General features: G+C 39.9%; 1 protein-coding gene across 9 annotated transcripts in view; it reads left to right on the top strand.

Annotated features, from left to right (window-relative positions):
- The window catches only part of FMNL2 (formin like 2), a 259224-nt gene that overhangs the window by 188314 nt on the left and 50961 nt on the right, over window positions 1–19949 (top strand). For all 9 annotated transcript variants that reach the window (XM_048869690.2, XM_048869693.2, XM_048869691.2 and 6 more), the window contains exons 7-9: window positions 1886–1994; window positions 3953–4029; window positions 6241–6334. In XM_048869690.2, coding sequence (XP_048725647.1) covers window positions 1886–1994; window positions 3953–4029; window positions 6241–6334 — 280 coding nt within the window. The remainder of the gene's footprint in view (window positions 1–1885; window positions 1995–3952; window positions 4030–6240; window positions 6335–19949) is intronic.

Genomic DNA, 19949 nt, shown 5'->3' on the forward strand with positions numbered 1-19949 from the left:
CATCTGACACAATCTGTATCTTGCAATACTATGCTTCCCCTCCATGTCTTTAGAATGTATTTGTGTATGGTAACATAGGCTGCTACTTGCCTCACTGAAACTGAGTAGTCCTGCCATGTCTCTTGTGTGCTCCTCGAGATAGCTGAAGCCCCTAATTTAGCTTCTGGAAACTGCTTGAATTTTCACTCTCTTGGGCTTGATTTTGCTCTCACTTATGTTCGTGTAAATCAGTAGTATTACTGAGGTCAGTAGGATTACAGTGGTGTCTAAGGCCTTCTTTATGGATCTATTTTAACATTGGTTCAGCATGTGCTATAGGATTTTTCCAAAACCACACCTCCTTTCTACCAGACAACACCCACTTATCCCATAGCACCTTGCATGCAGAGTCCAGGTGCATGGCTGCATGAGAGAGCACACAGTGTTGCAAAATGTCTTCCATTCCTTTTGCACAGTTTTCCTGGCAATCCATGGGGCAAACAGACCCTCTGAATTTGAGGGACACAACTTAGCTGATACCAGACATTAATCTGCAGTGCCTATCTAGATTATCATGCTGTTGGTAGTTCATTTCAAAAGATTATCATGGCCATAATTACAATTTTCTCATTATATATTCAATTTCTAAATTCGCTAAGAGTGTAAGAATGTAACTGTATCGTTCTTGTACATTGATCTCTTATTTTCTTATGCATGGCTTTTCAGTTTTGCTTTTGTCTACAACCTGGTATCTCATGAAGAAATGAAATTTGTGTTTCAGTAATGGTCCATGGAAATGGCAGATTTAAAGAGTTCCCTTTTTATTTGTTCCATGGACTCACCTAATAGGATTTAAGTTGGTTTACAAGGGTCAGAGTCTAATAAAAATAACACATGCTTCTGTTTTGGGGCAGGCTCTAGAAAGCTGGTTTTCCCCCCAAATACTTTTAGAGGACTTTCAGAAACTTCATCTTCTTCAGCATGAAAGCCAGACATTTTTAAATAGAATCTGGTCTCTAATTACTCTATTATTCAAGTAACACAGCAGTGAAAATTATAGCTATAAGGTCAAATTCTGATTGTTACGTATGTTTGGACTCAGAGACATCCATATAATTCCTCACATGTTATAAAGAGAAGATTTTAGACCTGTGTAGAACGTGTGGAACAAATCTGAAACTTTTCCTTTTATGGACAACTATTTCTGTCTTGTTATATTTCCATCAAAGATGCAGCTACCTGTCTTTAGGTGAGTGACATTATTGGCAATGGCAGTGGTTGCATTGTGTGGAAAAGAAGGGACTGGCAGTTTACAGGCTTTGTGCTGACTACTGGTTTTGCCAGGCCTGAAGTTAGCACAGTGGTGATTAACAGATCACTATGACAGTGACTAATGCTGGAGTGCCAAGATCCAGAGAGCTGCCAAAATATCCAAGAACAAAGAATAGCTGCTGAACTAATGCCTTCATTGTTTCACTTACTGCTTCAGATAGGGCTACTTTCTTACTGACACCTCAACAAATGCAGAAAGAATACTTAATGAAACCGGAAATATTGGAGCGCAAAGAGTTCTCAGCTAGCAGCCTGATCTTTCCTCCTCTGAAGTGTGCTTCCCTTCCTGAGGAGCCCCACTGAGGCCTTAGGGATTGGGATTACCCGTGTGCAAACCTAGCACAATGTGGCATAAATAGAATGCGACATGAGGCTTAAAGTGTAAAGAAGATGCTTTTTTTTTTGTTCTTGTGTCTTGTGTTTGCTGTCTAGTTGGATATCGGATGCTTGTATATCCAGTAGACTAGGGAATTTGCATATTTTCATAAATGCTGGAGGCCTACAGCTGCTTCCATACTTTTACTATCTACAGAAATTGTTCTGTGACTGATAAAAGTTCCTCATTTATTTGCAGGTATAATACCTTGCCGAGTAGAAGAACACTAAAAAATTCAAGATTAGTGAGTAAAAAAGACGATGTTCATGTCTGCATCATGTGTTTACGTGCCATAATGAATTACCAGGTACTTGCATTCCAATGATTTTTGACAAAATAACTCTTTTACTTTCTGGAGGTGGAAGAAGAAGCTAGGCATATTTTTAAAAATAAAGCAGATGTGAAAGCTTAATTTCTTACTATACAGTATATTTGCTATATTTATATTCAGTCCATTATAGGCCAAATTCTGTTCTCACTTACGTGGAGGCAGTTTTCATTAACTCAGTGGAAGCTGCACTCCTGTAACTGAGATCAGCCCAATATATAGACTTGATATGTGTGAAGATTAATGGGAATTATACAGAACAGTTAGAATGTTATGCAAATGGCAGATATCAGATTTCTCTCTATGTGCATACTGCAAAGCAATAATAATAAAACTGCAAGGGAAAGAGTAAACTAGATCAAAATGAATCTTTATTTCAGAATTTCTCTGTGTTGTCACTGTGAAGTTGTGGTCATACAGCACATTCTTGTGGTTTCAGACACTCCGGATTTTCTCTGTAACAATTGCTGTTAACTGTTCCATATTTCCAAAAAAAGCTTCTCAAAAACATTATCTCTTTTTTGCCTTATACAACCTCTGAAGTATTATTTCTAACCATTTATTTATTTAGGAAGTATTAACAAATTTACAAACCCTTGCCATGAACATATCAGAAACAACACAGTTGTTACAACAGTGAGCTGTTGTTTACAAGAGACATATAGGAATATAGTAATAAGATCTCTGTTTAACAGGGTGTTTCCATATTACAGAGTGAGCATCATTACAAAACCTGTGACATGTCGTTTCTGCTTGCACATATTTAACCGACAGGCATGTCTATCAAAAGTTAATATTAAAAAAAAATGGACAGAGGTGCGGGGTTTTTTTGCAGGTGAATGTACTTTGAGTATTGAATAAATGACAGCTAAATATCTAAGTATCAATTTGTCCTCTATTTTGCTGCACACATAATTGGTGCATTCATTTTTCCATCACCACAAGCTTCAGTGTTTTTTAACCAGCTCTCTACAGTTGGACTATTTTTTTTTTTTCAATGAGGGACTATCCGTAGTCTAGCTGCTACTAGTAGGTGAGAGAGAAATTCTGCATTTCCTTGTGTGTGACCACTTCCACCAGGAAGCCCCAGGAGGATTACCAAAGGATCCTTTGGTAATAAATATCCAACAGTTTGTGTTATCTGGTTACGGATTGCGTACCAAAACTTTCTAATGACTGGACATGTCTGAGAAGTATTTCCGGCACCAGCGTATAGGGTAAATTCTGCTTCTGGTTATACCATAGCCAGAGGAATTTGCTGAAGTATTGAAAATCAGTGGCTTTACCCCAGGTTTACACCCATGAAATTGAGAGTGGAATTTAAACCTATGGGCCAGATCCTCAGCTGGTGTAAAGCAGCATAGCTCCACACATCTCTAATGAAAAAAAGCATGGATAATGATCTATTGCTATAATAATTGAATGTTTTTCTTAATTCAGTTATGGTTTTCTGCATATTTAAAACACATAAACAGTAATTGTCTTACAAATATTATAAACCGTTATATAGAAATATAGATATGTGTGTGTTAGAACACATATACTATTCTGTATTGGATTAGAAGCTCTTTTTTGAAGGGTAAATGACACGATTGATCAAAAGGTCCAAAATTGGGGGAGGGGGCAGGGGGAAAATAGAAAAAAGAAAAGGATGAGGGGCTGGCAATGGGCATTCCAGAAGATTATTAGTCTGTGTCTGTCAGATGCCTCACAGCCAAACCAAAAGTACTTTCCATACTGCTGGTGGAAGAACAGTTGGTATGTACAATATTAAATGTAAATGTGCTGACTGATACTGTAAACTTGACAAAGTTTTGTTTGGCATACAAAGCTATGAAGCGTTGCCAGAATTGGTCATAGATATGTAATTTACTGGAATTTTTGAGAGAATAATTGCAGTCTCAAAACTGAAACAGTGTTTCCCCTTCCCATTTCAGTATGGATTCAATATGGTCATGTCCCATCCACATGCTGTTAATGAAATTGCACTAAGCCTGAACAACAAGAATCCCAGGTAAGATGTCAGGAATTGAGGACCTGGGTAAGTAAAGAATATACTGCATTTGATGGCTTTTACAGATGCGTTTCAAACTTGCCTATGAACAAGTTTTTTGCACCAGAATAACTAAATCAATTTAGATGCAATGGTGCAACTAGTTAAAATTACACTGAAACCAGGTTTCAGAGTAGCAGCCATGGGTTCCTCGCTGCATGCTTACTCCTCTCTCACTCCCCACACACTCTTGCTCTGCTGGGAGTTGCCAAGCTAAAGTTTGGATCCCCAGAATTTCCAGATCTCAGGACCCTGAGAAATTATTGAATGTTGGTTGAAGCCAAATACGAGAAACAGTCTTGTGTATACAGTGAAAGATAAAACTACAGAAAGCGAGGAAAACTGAGACCATATCACTACAGTCTTTCTGCAGTGCTTCCTCTTTAGAATAAAGAAAAGGAGTCCTCTGAAACCTCTTTAGAATGTAGACATCTGAAATTATGTTGTTCTGGTCGAAGTTGGTGCATGACTTTCTGTAGTCAGACGTGTGGAAAGGTGTGAAAACGGTATTGCCAAGTCTCACAATATTATAAGTCACAGGATATTTAGTGGGGTTTTTTAAAGCTCCATCTCTAGTAATCAGGTGATTATTTAAGAATCTCAGCTTTCATTTTTTAATAAAGCTAAGAACCCCAAAGAATCATAAAGCAGAAGGCAAATGTGAAGAAACCAAAATGTATTATGGTTTAAAATCTTATGATTTTTAAGCCACTCTCATGATTTTGGGAGCCTGGCTTGTGAGCTGAATGGGTGAGGGTTGCTGTTCTGTGGAAAGAGGGAAGCAGCAGCTCTGTGCTTTGTCCTCCGTATAACCAAGCACCATTACCATACACACTGTACCACTGGAGCTCCACAGACATTAGTGGGCTAATTGGAGGGTGGACTCAGGGAGTAGACATAATTTCAGCATGTTCCTCTTGTGCCCAAATGGATGCGACGAAAGCAACGTTAATTGTCCCTCCTGCCTGCCAGCCCAGATGGAAATGGTGTAGGATGCACATACCAATGGCAGACTTTGCAGCTATGGGAGAGATGGCTGCTGCAATCAGTCTGGAGGAGTTCAGGATCCTCATGATCCCTCTGCACACCAGATGGGTCCTGGGGATCTGTGGGTTAGTGGGCCTTGCCCCTTCCTATCTATAATCAGTATGAATCCCTCTACTTGAAGGGGAGGACGTGAATGATATTCCATTACAAGAACTCTTTGAACCTACTAGCAGAGTTTTGATCCTCCTGTGGGTTTTTGTGGGGCAGGGAAAAAACTGGCAATTAGAATCTGATTTAAAAATATAAAAATCCATTCAGGATTGTCGGGAAAGTGAACATTTTATCTGTGTCCAGCTCTTACTGTAACAGTTTAAAAGCAAAATGGCATCTCCATCTAAGGCCCTGATTCAAGAAAGCACCTAAGCATGTGATTAATTCCTTATATGTCTTTGTGATTTTACTGCCTGTCAGTAGTTCTTCCGGACAAGGCCATACGAGTGCCCTTGCCTTAGCTGTGCAATGCAAGGAGTATGATGAGTTCCATTATGTTACAGGCACTTGAAGTTTGTTGCATGCTTTTCTATCAGCAATATTTTAGATTAATTATTTTTCTTTTTATGGATGAAAGGGAATGATCTTCGTGTGAGCTTGGCCGCCATCCAGCTTGCTCAGAATTTCCCACTAAGGAGGGAAAAACATGATAAAACATCGCATAATTCAGTGACGATAGGCACCTCTTGTTATATTGTAGTATAAATAAAATAATTGTCATGGAGGATTTTTCACAATTGTATCTAGGAAAACCGTAGATTTGAATCAAAAGCACATTCCTTTAATGTTGAACTTTTAGGGGAAATATGCCACATTATGGTAAAAATAGCTGACCAATAATAGCTGTTCATGATGTGTATGAATTTTGTAAAGTGATCCCCCTTTAAGTATATATATATAAAACCACTCACCTGCATTATGGAGTGCCAAGTACTCTGGATCTGAAGATGCTCAGAATGTTGCAGGAGGTTCTCAGCACCTTGCAGAATCAGGCTTTCAAAGTGACTTAAAGGGTAAAAAGATACTGAGGGCAAATAATTGTATTGAGTCATCACATCCATCTTGCAAATGAGGTAGAAGCTGAATCATTACTTTATTGTCATTAATTCTTGTGTTTTCTTTCTTTTTTAACAGAACAAAAGCCCTTGTCTTAGAACTGTTAGCAGCCGTTTGTCTTGTCAGAGGAGGGCATGAAATTATTTTATCTGCGTTCGATAACTTTAAGGAGGTATGTTATTCTGCTTCATCAGAGCCTGATGTGCATACATATAGTTTTGCTATGGTCTGCTGGAGCTTCATGATTTATCTTAATTTCCTGAGGTATGGAGAGTGGCTGATGTTCCACAAACTACTTAGAGATCAGTGACATAAACAGAGGGTTAGGGCCTGATTCTGATCTGACACCAGTTCTACTCCATTCAGCTCCAGTAGAGTTAATCGTCGTTCAGGCTGAAATTAGTGAGAACAGAATCAGGTGATGCTTTGATGAAGTGATAAGTCTCATAAGAGCTTCTGTTTTCCACATTTCACACCTAAATTTAAAGTGTTTGTTTTTATTATATGACTCTTAATATACAAGTAGAGATGAACCCATGTGGCAGATTTTGGGTGCAGATTTGAATGTCTTCAGAGTTGCAGGAAGGAAATGGATTCAGATTCAAATTTTGAACCCATCTCTAAATATAACCAGACTTTCCATTCTTCTGCTTGTGGAACTCCCTTGAAGTCCATGGGAGTGTAAATCAATATCAGGATTGTCATCATTTCAGAAGAATCTGACTGTTCAAAATGAAAGCTAAAAATTCTCAAAAACTCTTAACATAATGTTACCTCCTGTACGTTCATCTGTTTACACTCAGTTTTCCTTGGGCTGTCCTTACCACTTTCATATTGGCTATCAAATATGACATAGCAAGATAGGAGACTGAGGCCTCCTATTTCATTCATTTTAATTAGATGTGACAAAATATAGTATTGGATTCACTATTGCTAAATTCAATTTTTAAAATAGCATAGAAATTCAAATCAAAATGATATGAGCTGGGATATAAAACACAAATTTTCAGGTTGATTTGCAGAACTGAAATAGCTGGCATGCAGTAATTCTGTGCACTCTTGACCAACAGTTTGTCTATATTAGAGCTGGAGGTGTGATTTCCAGCTTGTGGAGACATACCCGTGTTAGCTCTCATCGAGCAACCATGCTAAAAATAGAAGTCTAGCCAAAGTGGTGGGAGGGGATATCCACCTGAGATGCAGTTTAGGATCCGTTTTATAGGTTCTCAGATGAACCAAACACAGTTTTTGTTTCTAAATTGCTCTTCCACTTTATAGGGCCATTTCCCAAAGTTCTGAGTGCAAAACTACTTTTGCCATCAGTGGAATTTCACATGTGGAGGGATTGCAAAATCAAACCTCGGGGTGGAGTCCTGACCCTCTTGAAGTTAATGGCAAAACTCCCATTGACTAAAGTAAAGCAAGGTTTTCTTCCTGGGTGTTGGAGATATATACGTTTGGGTTCATCATTAAAGAGAAAATTGTTGCTTCACCAAGTTTGATCTAAAATTGTTAGAATTTGATGAATACCAACTAGATTGTGAACAAATGTGGGGTTTCTTTTGTTTTGTTTTTTATTAAATCCTCCATTGCTGTTGAGATAAAAAATATAAATATTTTTCAATTGTCCAACCCAGAAAGCAAGTGTAAGCTCAGTCATTTGGTTGTTCTGCAGTGAGAAGCTAACACACATTGAACTAAATTCTAATGCAGAGAACTCCTCTGTTTCTGAAAGGTTGTCATACAGCCCCTAGCTGGCTTCCCAGAAGCTTGCCATCCATTTTCCACCTCATAATGCCTCGCTCCTCCCTAACCATGTAAACAGCAGGAACATTTTTATTTCTGGCGCTTTGTTTCTTTAGCTAAGTAAAATGTATATGTTGGGCCAGTTAACTGTGACCCTTTACATACTGCAGCAAAAATAAATGTCTGATTCACAACAATCTTACTTGCAATTTCATCTCAATTAATACATGACTATCTTATCAGCTGTAGTACTTAAGGTGGGATTTTCGAAAGCACTCTGTTAAGCTAACTTTGCTCCCACTGAAGTCACTAGTAGTTTTACCTTTACTACCTTTAGCACATAGTCTGATAGTAAAATTATGCTTTCAACCACACTGATGGAAGTTGTTCCCCCCCAAAAAAATTGCTTTGCATTTTGGGAATTCTCCCAACTAGAATTCGGATGTAAAATTACACCTATTATTATGCAACTTTAGCATACCTATAGTTGCTGGACAGCTGTAATTTCAGATTCTGAGCATAATTTTGAAAGTGGTCTCCACCTTGCCTCTACTGCACCCTCAATCTTGCAAGAGCAAATAATTGTGAGCATGGTTTTGTACCTAGAACTACATAGGAATGTATTTGATGTCATTTACACGTCTGCTTCCATGATTGCACTTGTATGTCAGGTAATTAGAGATATAAATGACATTATTTGTGCCTGTAGATAACTGTGGTTATAACCCTGTGCCTGTCAATTGCAGTGACACAATGGAAAAATGGTACATTGAAATCAGGCACTCTATCCACAGATTGAAAAAGAATCGTGGTCCTGTTTTGTAGGCACAGAACTGGGTATTGGAGTTTTAATCTAGCTCTTTCACTTGTTCATTTGTGGCTTTGGGCAAGTTACTTAACATCTCTGACATACAAAGAAAAGGAGGACTTGTGGCACCTTAGAGACTAACACATTTATTTGAGCATAAGCTTTCATGAGCTACAGCTCACTTCATCGGATGCTGTAGCTCACGAAAGCTTATGCTCAAATAAATTTGTTAGTCTCTAAGGTGCCGCAAGTACTCCTTTTCTTTTTGCAAATATGGACTAACACGGCTGCTACTCTGATCTCGGACATAGTTTGCACCTTTGTAAAAGGAAATGAATAATACAAATGAACATAATGAGAATGTTGTGAGGAATAACTGGATAATGTTTGTGAGGGGCTTTAAATACAGAAAGTGCTGACTGAGTGCTAAATACAGCATCATTATTCCAGTTTAAAATTCTGTATACAGAAGTATTGTAGAAGGGAGGTGTCAAGGTTCCTCCTCCACTCTGAACTCTAGGGTACAGATGTGGGGACCTGCATGAAAACCTCCTAAGCTTACTTTTACCAGCTTAGGTTAAAACTTCCCCAAGGTACAAATTAATTTTACTCTTTGCCCTTGGAATTTCCACTGCCACCACCAAACTTTAACTGGGTTTACTGGGAAACATAGTTTGATCACATCTTTCCCCCCAAAATCCTCCCAACCCTTGCACCCCACTTCCTGGGGAAGGTTTGGTAAAAATCCTCACCAATTTGCATAGGTGACCATAGACCCAAACCCTTGGATCTTAGAACAATGAAAAAGCATTCAGTTTTCTTACAAGAAGACTTTTAATAGAAGTAAAGGAATCACCTCTGTAAAATCAGGATGGTAGATACCTTACAGGGTAATTAGATTCAAAACATAGATAATCCCTCTAGGCAAAACCTTAAGTTACAAAAAAGACACACAGACAGGGATAGTCATTCTATTCAGCACAGTTCTTTTCTCAGCCATTTAAAGAAATCATAATCTAACACATACCTAGCTAGATTACTTACTAAAAGTTCTAAGACTCCATTCCTGTTCTGTCCCTGGCAAAAGCAGCATACAGACAGACACAGACCCTTTGTTTCTCTCCCTCCTCCCAGCTTTTGAAAGTATCTTGTCTCCTCATTGGTCATTTTGGTCAGATGCCAGCGAGGTTACCTTTAGCTTCTTAACCCTTTATAGGTGAGAGGATTTTTCCTCTGGCCAGGAGGGATTTTAAAGGGGTTTACCCTTCCCTTTATATTTATGACAGGAGGTAATTGTTAGGAATTACAGACTAGTTTGGCAAGTCACTACATAATGCATATCACTTATCAAATCAGCCTGTGAACCTTTGTAATCACCTCTCTATAGGTATTTATAGTCATTATGTGTCACAAATAAGTCAAAAGTTACTTTTACTGTCTCCTATAATTTTTTTAATATAACTTCTTGTTGCTGTTTTATGTTTCTCTTGCAGCTAGTTTTGAGAGACTTTTATCACCCAGTTTGTATTTTGTTGTTTATTTACTTGTATCATATTCTGTTTGATCAAGTTGTTCTGTAGTAATGGAGCTGTCTGAATGTTATCATTGGAGTTACAGTGCAAAGAGTGATTTTATGTCCATAAATTCTGTTTCTAACTATTTTTCTATTTGTCTGATTCTGATATTTATTTCTTGTTCTGTTTTCCAGTTTGTTCTGGTTCAAGAATTAGTTTTCAGTAATGATTTCAGGGCTTTATGCTCTGACTTTTTTAGCCAGTCATATTACAGATCTCTGAGTCATTGACATGTAAAATATTTAATGGCAGATTTATAGCAGTATAGCTTTAATTTAAAATACTGTGAGCATAATAATATTATTATGGCATCTTTAACTATATGTTGTAATTCTGCCACAGTTTCATTGTGGTTCTTTCATCAGACACAGTATAAAAAAGGAAGACAGATTAGACCTTGTCAAGCTAGATCTCTGCCATTTTACTTGCATGCCATAAACTAGCTTCAAAAGAAACCTGAACTGAAGTCTGAAACTCATTCTATGTAAGTCAATAAAGAGAACAATACATTTCAGACTAAATTCTCCTCTCATTCACACCAGTGCAAGGCAGGAGGAATATCAGCGATTTCAGTAAACTTGTTTTCAAGTTTATGCTGACATGCAGAATTTGGCCTTTAGGCTTTGACTGTGCAGGGACAGTGCTGGTAGTCTGAAACAGTTTTCAAGAATCCATTTTGAAAATGTTTTAAAGAATATGGCTTTTCTGGCTAGGGCCAGGCAGTCTGACTGAGGCATACGTTTTTTTTTCTTTTCTATTTCTTTTTTTAAAAACCTGGCTGATAAAAATTATTTTTGTCCAGTGATTGCACCTGAAACCCTTTGCAATATTGGTTCTTGAACCCAGGCAGTTTCCAGTGTAGACAGAGAGCCTGACTCAGCTCAAGGGCTTATTTGTTTTCTGCAGAATAATTAAAGCAATGTCATAACTGATTATTTCTGAAACAGAGCCATGTGGATATACTAAAGCCAAACTGTTGCAAACTAGAATATTGAGGAGGTACCAAACCCTAATGTAGCATACCCCTGAAGGGAAAAAATATCTATGAATCTCATGCACCCGAAGGGGAATGGAAACGAAGCAGGAAGATATGGTTCAGAATTGATGGAGAAATAGGGAGCTCTGTCCTGAATATGTTTGTTAGAGGGCAGAAGAGTATGTTTCAATCAATTGCTCTAATCATAGGTATTCCAAGTTGTGGGGGCAGGTTGTACATTCAAGCAGAAAGAAAAGATAGGCAAGGCTGAGCCCACACAGAAATCTCTGTGTAGTGAGGAACCATCAGTATCTCCACACTTCTCATCAGTCTCCACTTTTAATAGTCTGCATTTTGTACAATTGTCATTCTCAGTAATTTGGACCAGAAGATGGTAGTTGAGTGTCACCAACTAGCGGTTATTCTGTTGCAGTTCATGTACCCATTTGATGAGTTGCATTCCACAGCCTAGAAGCTATTTGGTAGTACCATTTCTGTTGCAGTCCTCTGGGATGGAGGTTTTCTTGAAGAGCTTGTCCAAATTCTGGGTCTTGCACATTTCCTTCATTCCATTATAGAGGTGAGGAGAATTAATTCCTGTGTCAAGGTTCTTAAATTAATCTAATCCATTTTCAGGAGGAGTAAATCTAAGATAAAGATGAAAGAGAGCCTGAATAGGGTTTGAAGAGTCCATCTCCTGCCTCTTTCTGGACAAGGTGGCCTTTTGCACCATTCTCTGCACTATAAAATCAGTTTCATAAGTGTCCCAATATTGGTTGGCCATTGTATGTCAGAGGGAAATTGTGCTGCACTTTATTAACTTGGTATTTGAGAGTCTGTCTAGTTTTATTTACGAGGGACTTGGGCTTGGTTCCAGCAGCTCTTGGAGTGTAGTCTACCCTAATCCAGCCTCTAAAACATCCTGGGGTAGAAGGATTACAAGTAAATTGTGCTAACAGTGGAAATTGCTCCTTGGTTTTGGTTTACATCCTGGAGTGAGCAGAGGTTACTTACCCTTTTCTTAAAGAAAGCAGCTCCAGTATGTATTTCAGGGCCCTCTCTTGCTCTCTCTCTGAGGAAGATTTCCTATCTGCATGTGTTGCTTGACTAAATTTTACTACATTTATGTGAAATAAATTAGAGCTACTGTCCCACGTGTAATAGAACAGCCAGTGGCATTTTGTTAGCTATTTCCTTTTCTTTTTGCTGTTTACAGCCTGCTGCTTGTTTTGTTTGCAGCATATGGGAGGAAAATGCTGTTTGAATGGAGTACTCAACTGCTGGCTAGGTTAGGAATTCTCATTCTTACCATGATACCTGTTTTCATCCACTTGCAGCTAGTCCTCATTTTCCAGTATTGAGAACTGGTTTTAATAGCAGTAAATAATTGCTGTGATACAGAGGTGAAATTCAGAGCTGCATTTCACAGTAAGATTTCTTATGACTTAGTTGCACAATGTAGCGTATGAATGAACTGTTTCTAAACTTGAATATTAGACTCTGTTCCAGTGAATGCTGATGGCGGGATGCACTAGAACTGAAGTGATAACAGCAAGTCTGGGTTGTGGTTTTGGAGTGATAAACAATGATGATGACTAGAACTGAAGACCTTTGAGGGTCTTATAGTGTTGATTTCATGGGTTGGCTCCTTCTAATACTTTTTGAAGATCTAAGACACTCAGGTCCTTAAACATCATGACCAAGGTGGTAAAATGTGTAGCTAGATAGATACCCCTACGCTTACTTTTGTTTATTTTCTCTCTGTTTCCACAAAAACTTCAAAGTCTTCAGAGCCTTAGAGTACAATAACTCCTCACTTAACATTGTAGTTATGTTCCTGAAAAATGCAACTTTAAGCGAAACAATGTTAAGCGAATCCAATTTCCCCATAAGAATGAATGTAAATGGGGGGGTTAGGTTCTAGGGAATTTTTTTTTTTGCCATGCAGTACAGGACTATAGTTGGGAGGTGCCCCCGCCTTACCCCACCCAGGCACAGCCCCCTGGCCCTGCAGACAATGAGGCAGGCAAGGAGGCTGAAGGTGCTGTAGGCTAGGAGAAGCACGTTGCGCAGCAGCAGCGGCAGCTTCCCCTACTCTGCAAGCACCAGGGGTGGGGGGCTCAACCCTCGGCCCGCCCACTCCACCCCTTCCCCCAAGCCCCCACCCTTAACCCACCTCTTCTTCCTCCCCCCTTTACTCCGCATGCCGCGTTCTCACTCCTCCCCCCTCCCTCTCCTGCCCGCAGCAATCAGCTGGTTTGCAGCATTCAGGAGGGAGGGGGGAGGAGCGAGGACACAGCACACAGGCTCCCCCTCCCTCCCCTGCCTCCTGAACACCGCAAGCCAGCTGATTGCCGCGGGCAGGAGGCAGGGGAGGGAGGGGAAGCCTGTGTGCCGTGTCCTCGCTCCTCCCCCCTCCCTCCTGCCTGTGGCAGTCAGCTGGCTTGTGATGTTCAGGGGCAGGAGGAAGGGGGAGGAGCAAGGACTCGGCATGCAGCCTCCCCCCTGCCTCCCTTGCCTCCTGCCCCCGGCAATCAGCTGGTTTGTGGCGTTCAGGAGGCAGCAGATGGCGGGGGAGCCTGCACGCCGAGTCCTCGCTCCTCCCCCCTCCCTCCTGAATGCCGCAAGGCAGCCAATTGCCGCGGGCAGGAGGGGGAAGGCACTGATCCGTGGGGTCTGTCGGCGGGTGGAAGGTGCTGTTGGCGGGGCGGGGGGGAGCTGATAGCGGGGCTGCCAGCTGTGGGCAAAGCAGGCAGCCAAACGATGTTATAGCGAAGCATTGCACAACTTTAAATGGAGCATGTTCTATAATTGAGCAGGGACATAAGATTGAAACAACGTTAAGCAAGAGGACGTTAAGTGGGGAGTTACTGTACAAGGTGTTGCCTATCTTGGAATTTATCCTTCTATTACCCAATCCCATGGCAGACACTGGGTGATTTCTTTGGCAAAGCTGTTCTTGCTATCCGTCAGATTGGTTACCATCATCCAAATTCCCTCTTCATTCATTGCTGCCTAGCCTGCCTTCACTGGCAATGCCATCTTCAAGTTGATGGGATGATAGAAGATGGAACTGGAGAAGACCTTTTAGCTCATCAAGCCCATCACAGTGTGCCAGAGTTGGATATAGTCCCCAGATAGAGGATGGATCAAATTGTAAGTGTTTTGCTGTACTTAATCGTAGTCAGAAGGCCATGACGTTTTGCTGGAGACGTGCAAAAGAATGTATAAAAAGTTACATATTTTCTTGTTGTATGTGCAAAAAATCTTGAGTCAAATGTCTTCACTGCGGTAAGGGTGTTTTTCACAGCCAGAGAAACAAACAAACCACTTTTCCTATTGGCAGAACAGTAGGTATTGAGCCAACTGGGTTATGAACCAGGAAGTGTGGAGAAGGATGCTGGTGAAAAAGGTAAACATTCCAATCCATGTTAGAGCCGTGAATTTTTTTGAAAATCTTTATTTTTCAAGGCAGTAAAATCTGTCTGGGGAAATTTTACTTCTCTGTTAGGTATATGCACACTGGCTTTCTTTATCTGGTGGGTTTCCAAAGAATAACTTTGATCCTTGGTGGCTATGTAGAATAGCCTGTGACCTCAGATACCTATAGATTTGTAAGCGGAGTGGCTTTTTGTAGGGAATTCATTACAGCCAAGCTCTATTGTGCAAAGTAATTCCAATACTCAAAAAGGTCTCCAAAGGTGTGCAGTCTCATTTTTCTCACATTTTCCATTATATTAGTTTAAACTAAAAATTGGTTTAGCCAAGAAGCTGTTTATGTGCCTTGATGGATAGCTGTGTTTTGGACTTCCTTTAGAATCTGATATTGTAGTTGGTTTTTGTTTGTTTTTGTTTTAAGAAATGTGTTTTATAATATTTAATGGGTAATCCCACTGAGTATTTCCAGTTTTTTTCTTCAGCTTCTGTCAAGTCTCTTTATTACATACCACATAAAAAGTATTTGTACTCCCTTTCTGCATTGCAGAGGATTGTAGATCTTTTCTTTTTGATTGTTTATGGTTCTCTCTAACACTGAAATCTAGCTGATACACCAAGAATTGACTCTGAGCAAGTTTCCCTTTCACAGGCAGATGGGACATAAGAGCCAACCTATGCCTTCACCCAGAATTGAAACGAAGCCTAAACGGAACGTTGAGTTTTGAAAGTTTAGATACCCTTTTTTTGGTACACTTCTGACCTTCCTGGTTCTTCCCGGAAGTGGAAGTACTAGAATACCGGAAAGAGAGGGTGTTCTTGCAGTACTTTAGCCCAGCTGGAGGCACTTGAAATCTCTCATGAAATCCTGTTCTCATGAGATTCCTTGCCCAGTTTGGAAGACTCAAGAAGATTGGATTGAAACATCTAAAAAGCATCCAAACTTTGCCATTCGCCAATTTGAACATTGCTGCTAAAAAGGTTGAGGTTCACCCATCTCTGCTCTCAAAAGCACTGCTGCTATGCTATTGCAGTAACAGGCAGCCAAAGCATTTAGTGGTCAGTGGGATTTGGGGGTTCTCAGCTCTTTGCATAATTGTGGCCTAAAGGAGCAGTCAATTGAAATCTGAATATTATAGAAGTGTATATAGTTGAATTGTGTCGGTAAGATAGGTAGGGTCCAATTGGACCCACATGGTTCAGTGCATGGGTTTCATCTTTCCCTGTGTTCTTTCTCAGGCCTACCATTGAGTCCAACCTGATAAGTGCTGAGCACTGGTAACCCCCATTCACTTCAGTGGGAGCTGCCCATGCTCATCAGGTGTCTGATCCTACTCCCATTGAACTAAGTGGGGAACTAAGTTCCTAGGTGTGCAGCACTTGTTGGGATTTGACCTGTTGTTATCAATGAATCTTCTGCTATCAGTGTATTTTAGAAGAATGTTCATGTTAAAGTATGGGCAATAGAACATCGTCATCACAAGGAGCCTCTTGCTGGACCCATTTATGCTCAAAGCAAAATTCTCATTGACTTCAGTGTGAGCAAGAGCAGGTTCCATGTTGCTTGGGGATGGAGAAGTCAGACATTTACCAGCCCATTGTCATCCGCTCAGTTAGTTCATGTTTCTACAGTGCATTGTAACTACATTATCATGCATGTATTTTTTTACTAAGAGTTTTGTGTTATAAGGATCCAAGAATGTTGGAGACTTTTTACTGGGGGTGCAGAGGCTATCTTGCCCACAGTGGAGCATTCCATTATCACAGGGTGTTCTTAAATCAGCAGAATAGACACAGGAAGAATACAAGCCCAGCAGAAAAACTTGTTGAACTGATTTTTTCTTAAGCAGATATTAGTGAGGTACTGCTGAGGGTATGGCTCATGTGGGAGCATTCTCACTTCTAGGAAGATTTTTAAGCTTGTACCCAATGCTGACAGTACAAAACGGGGTTTTGTGCATTGTTGGCAGTGCTGTCCTTTGTATGGGCTATTAAACCCAAGTCCCTAGTGGCTGTCCTAGTGGAAATTAGAGACATTGTGGTACTATATTTTTCCCACGGAAGGAGTGTGGGATAACATAGTTGTCTTGGCCAGAATTCCCTCTTTCAAAAGAAACCAATTCCAAGGTCTAGGGCTGGGCATAAGCTATTTCTGAAGTTATAATGACTTGTGTTTGGCTGCACAATCACTGCAGTATCAGTATCTAACCTTTGCAGAGTGAATCCCTTGGGTATGAAAGGTGCTCTATAAACCCAAGTTCTACTCTTTTCTAGCTGTATGTCCTCTCATTTGCAGGGTGGGTGCCAGAACATCTCTGCTTTGCTCAACTTTTATCTCAGAAAGGCAGCATATGAGCAGAGCTTTTTCTACCCCTATTAGCATGTGTAATGTTATATTTGAAAGACAAGGTGGATGAGGTAATATCTTTTATTGGATGGTGAAAGAAGCAAGCTTGGACAGACGTTGGTCCAATAAAAGATATGATCTCACCCACCTTTTCTCTCTCATGTAATGTTTCAGATAGTTGTACCTTTTTACTGCATACAGCAATTTCCCATGAATCTGTTCCAATGAGTTGGACATGAACATGGGTGGGCACCTGCTCGTGATGAATCGCCTTCATGCACCGACCTCAGTGACGGCATCAGCCTAGCCCTCAGATGAGGGTTTGTTCATTCTCTGCAACATTACCAGTGTGTGCACAGGACAGTGTGGCCATTTTTATGTCTTATAACATATTTTTGACAATACGTGTATTTGAGTCAAAATCAGACCAGTATAGAAAAAACAAAACACTGGGGGGCCAGATTCTCCGCTTTACACCCACTGGGGACTTCCCTAGGGTAGGGAAATTCTCAGCAGGCAAGACCCAGCTGCTTTCTGCTCCCTTTGTATGTACCAGAGGAGTAGAGTGAGTCAGAGAATTTGGCCCTGACTACATGGAGTCTGAAGGATTCCCCCCAAGGTTATAAATTTGACATTTTTATAGGTGCCATACTTAAGATTGTGTTGAGATTTGCATTTATTGCAATATAGCAAAGATTAATTACTTTCCTGAGGTATTCTGTGTGTAGCTATATGTATACATTGTACATACCTGTAGCATACATTGTATGTACACAGCTGTGATATGATTATAAAGTCTGCACGTGTCTAAAGTTGCCAAAGTATTAAAATTATTATAAAGCACAACTCTCCCATCAGATTGTAACATTTTAAAATCTTTGTAAACTACAGACATATTGCATATACAGATATGGGTATAGATTAGAGCTGGACCTGTAATGCAGAGTTTTAAGCCAGTCCTGCATGAGAACTTTTCTAGAACTCAGAACTTCTCATATCATTTCTCCCTTGGAAACAACCATTTGCCTAGCAGACTGGAAAGTACCAGGGTTCTAAAGGTCAGAATAGCTCAAACCAGTCCTTAAAATCTTGATACGTCTTATCAGCTCTTGAGGCTTTGAATTAGGTTTGCTCACTGGTGTGAGCTGTGAGTGGAGCTAAATTTCTTTGTTCAATTATTTATAATAATAATAATTAATAATATCTCAAAGTGTATGTAGCACTGTTTTACTTACATGCAAGGCCCTGATCCAAAGCCCTTGGGCATCAGTAGGACCAGGATCTAGCCTCAACTGATTAATTCTCACAGCATCCTTATGCACCCCCATTTTACAGCTAGGGCAGCTGAGCAGAGTGGTTAAATGACTTTTCCACCAAAGAAGTGGGGAAAAAACTGGGATTATAACTCACAAGTTCTTGAACTCTAGCAAGGAGGATCAAAACTCAGATCATTAGAATTTCTCTCTCTGGCGCTAAGTGTTAATAGTCACCTCTTTCACGTGGTGGTTGTGCACCTGATCCTTGTACAGACTTGCTAACATACCTGTCTATTTCTGACAGCAGTGCACAGTGTACAATTTTGGGCTTTTCTTTGGTTGGCGGTAAGACAAGAAAGTTTTACTTAGAGATTTCCTGTGCTATAAATGGCATGTTTAATCCTCCCCTAGTAAAAATCAGTGCCTGAGCCTCTGCAGCCCTTTTCTGTCAAGTTGAAGCACCCCTAACACTGTCAGAAAATATGTTGTCATAATTCTTAAAGGTTCATGCTTCATATGTTTCTCTGATATATAAAGTCAGTTTGCAAATGGGCTTAACATTTAAGAAGCACTTGACAGATTAAGGCCTGGGCAGCATTGTATATTTTTATAGAGTTTTCTACATTAATGCCTCTCATTCCTATGCCATTCCTCTACCAGTAGTCATTTGTTGCATCAGCTCAGCTGCTGCGTTCATCCTCATCTAATAATCTTCAGGGCTTTCCTTTGATGTAGGCAGGATGCCATAAAAATGTGTTTGAGGTAGCAAAGATGAAGGGGGTCTCACAAAAATAATGGTGAGGAATATTTTAAACAATTCTGGCATCATTACTAGGATCTAAGCAGGGTGTTACACCCTCAGATATGCTTTAACTATGTCCCGCCTTCAGCTTATAAAACTAAGGAACCAAACTAAGAATCACATTCCTCATCTTCTGTGTCTTCCACTTCCATGATTATACCAGTAGGGACACACTGTAAAAATGGGAGTTAAACTTCTTTTCTATTAGTGTGGCTTTAGTACAATCTAGACAGAATTTTGGTGTCTGTTCACTGTTTTGAGAAGAGGAATACATAGGAGGGTTAAGTCTAACTCATGTAATGTTGGTGGCTTGTTAAGTGACAGCACATTTTATATGCTGCTCTGGTAGCCTAGGTCGGTAGTTCTACTTTGATATCAGGCAAGCAGGAAGGCCGCTGATGATTGATGTAAGTACCTGTTACAGAAAACAAATTCTTTACTCTGCACACAAATAGTACTTTTCAACAAGGGCTCAGTCTCAACACTATGCACCCATGAATGAAGCTTCCAAATACCCTTGTGAGGTAAACTAGCAAAATCTATATAGATAGGCGAAGTGAGGAAGAGAGAGGTTCAGTGATTTGGCTGTCATAGAGCAGATCCTGAAAAAGAATCCACAAAAAATTCTGGCCATGATGGAACTTGCTGAAATTTTTTGAATTAAACATTTTTTTATCAAAAAATTGCCTCTTTTTGAAATGAAGTATTTTTTGTAGGTTTTTAATCTACATTGTTTTGGAAATGGTTAGAGAAATATTTCATTCACTGAAAACCTGGTGTCCATTAAATAAATTATTTCAAAAACCATTTTTATTTTAAAATACGATTAAAATATTATTAAAA

Source organism: Caretta caretta, chromosome 11 (assembly GCF_965140235.1).
Source record: "Caretta caretta isolate rCarCar2 chromosome 11, rCarCar1.hap1, whole genome shotgun sequence".
In the NCBI taxonomy this organism is placed as follows: Eukaryota; Metazoa; Chordata; order Testudines; family Cheloniidae; genus Caretta; species Caretta caretta.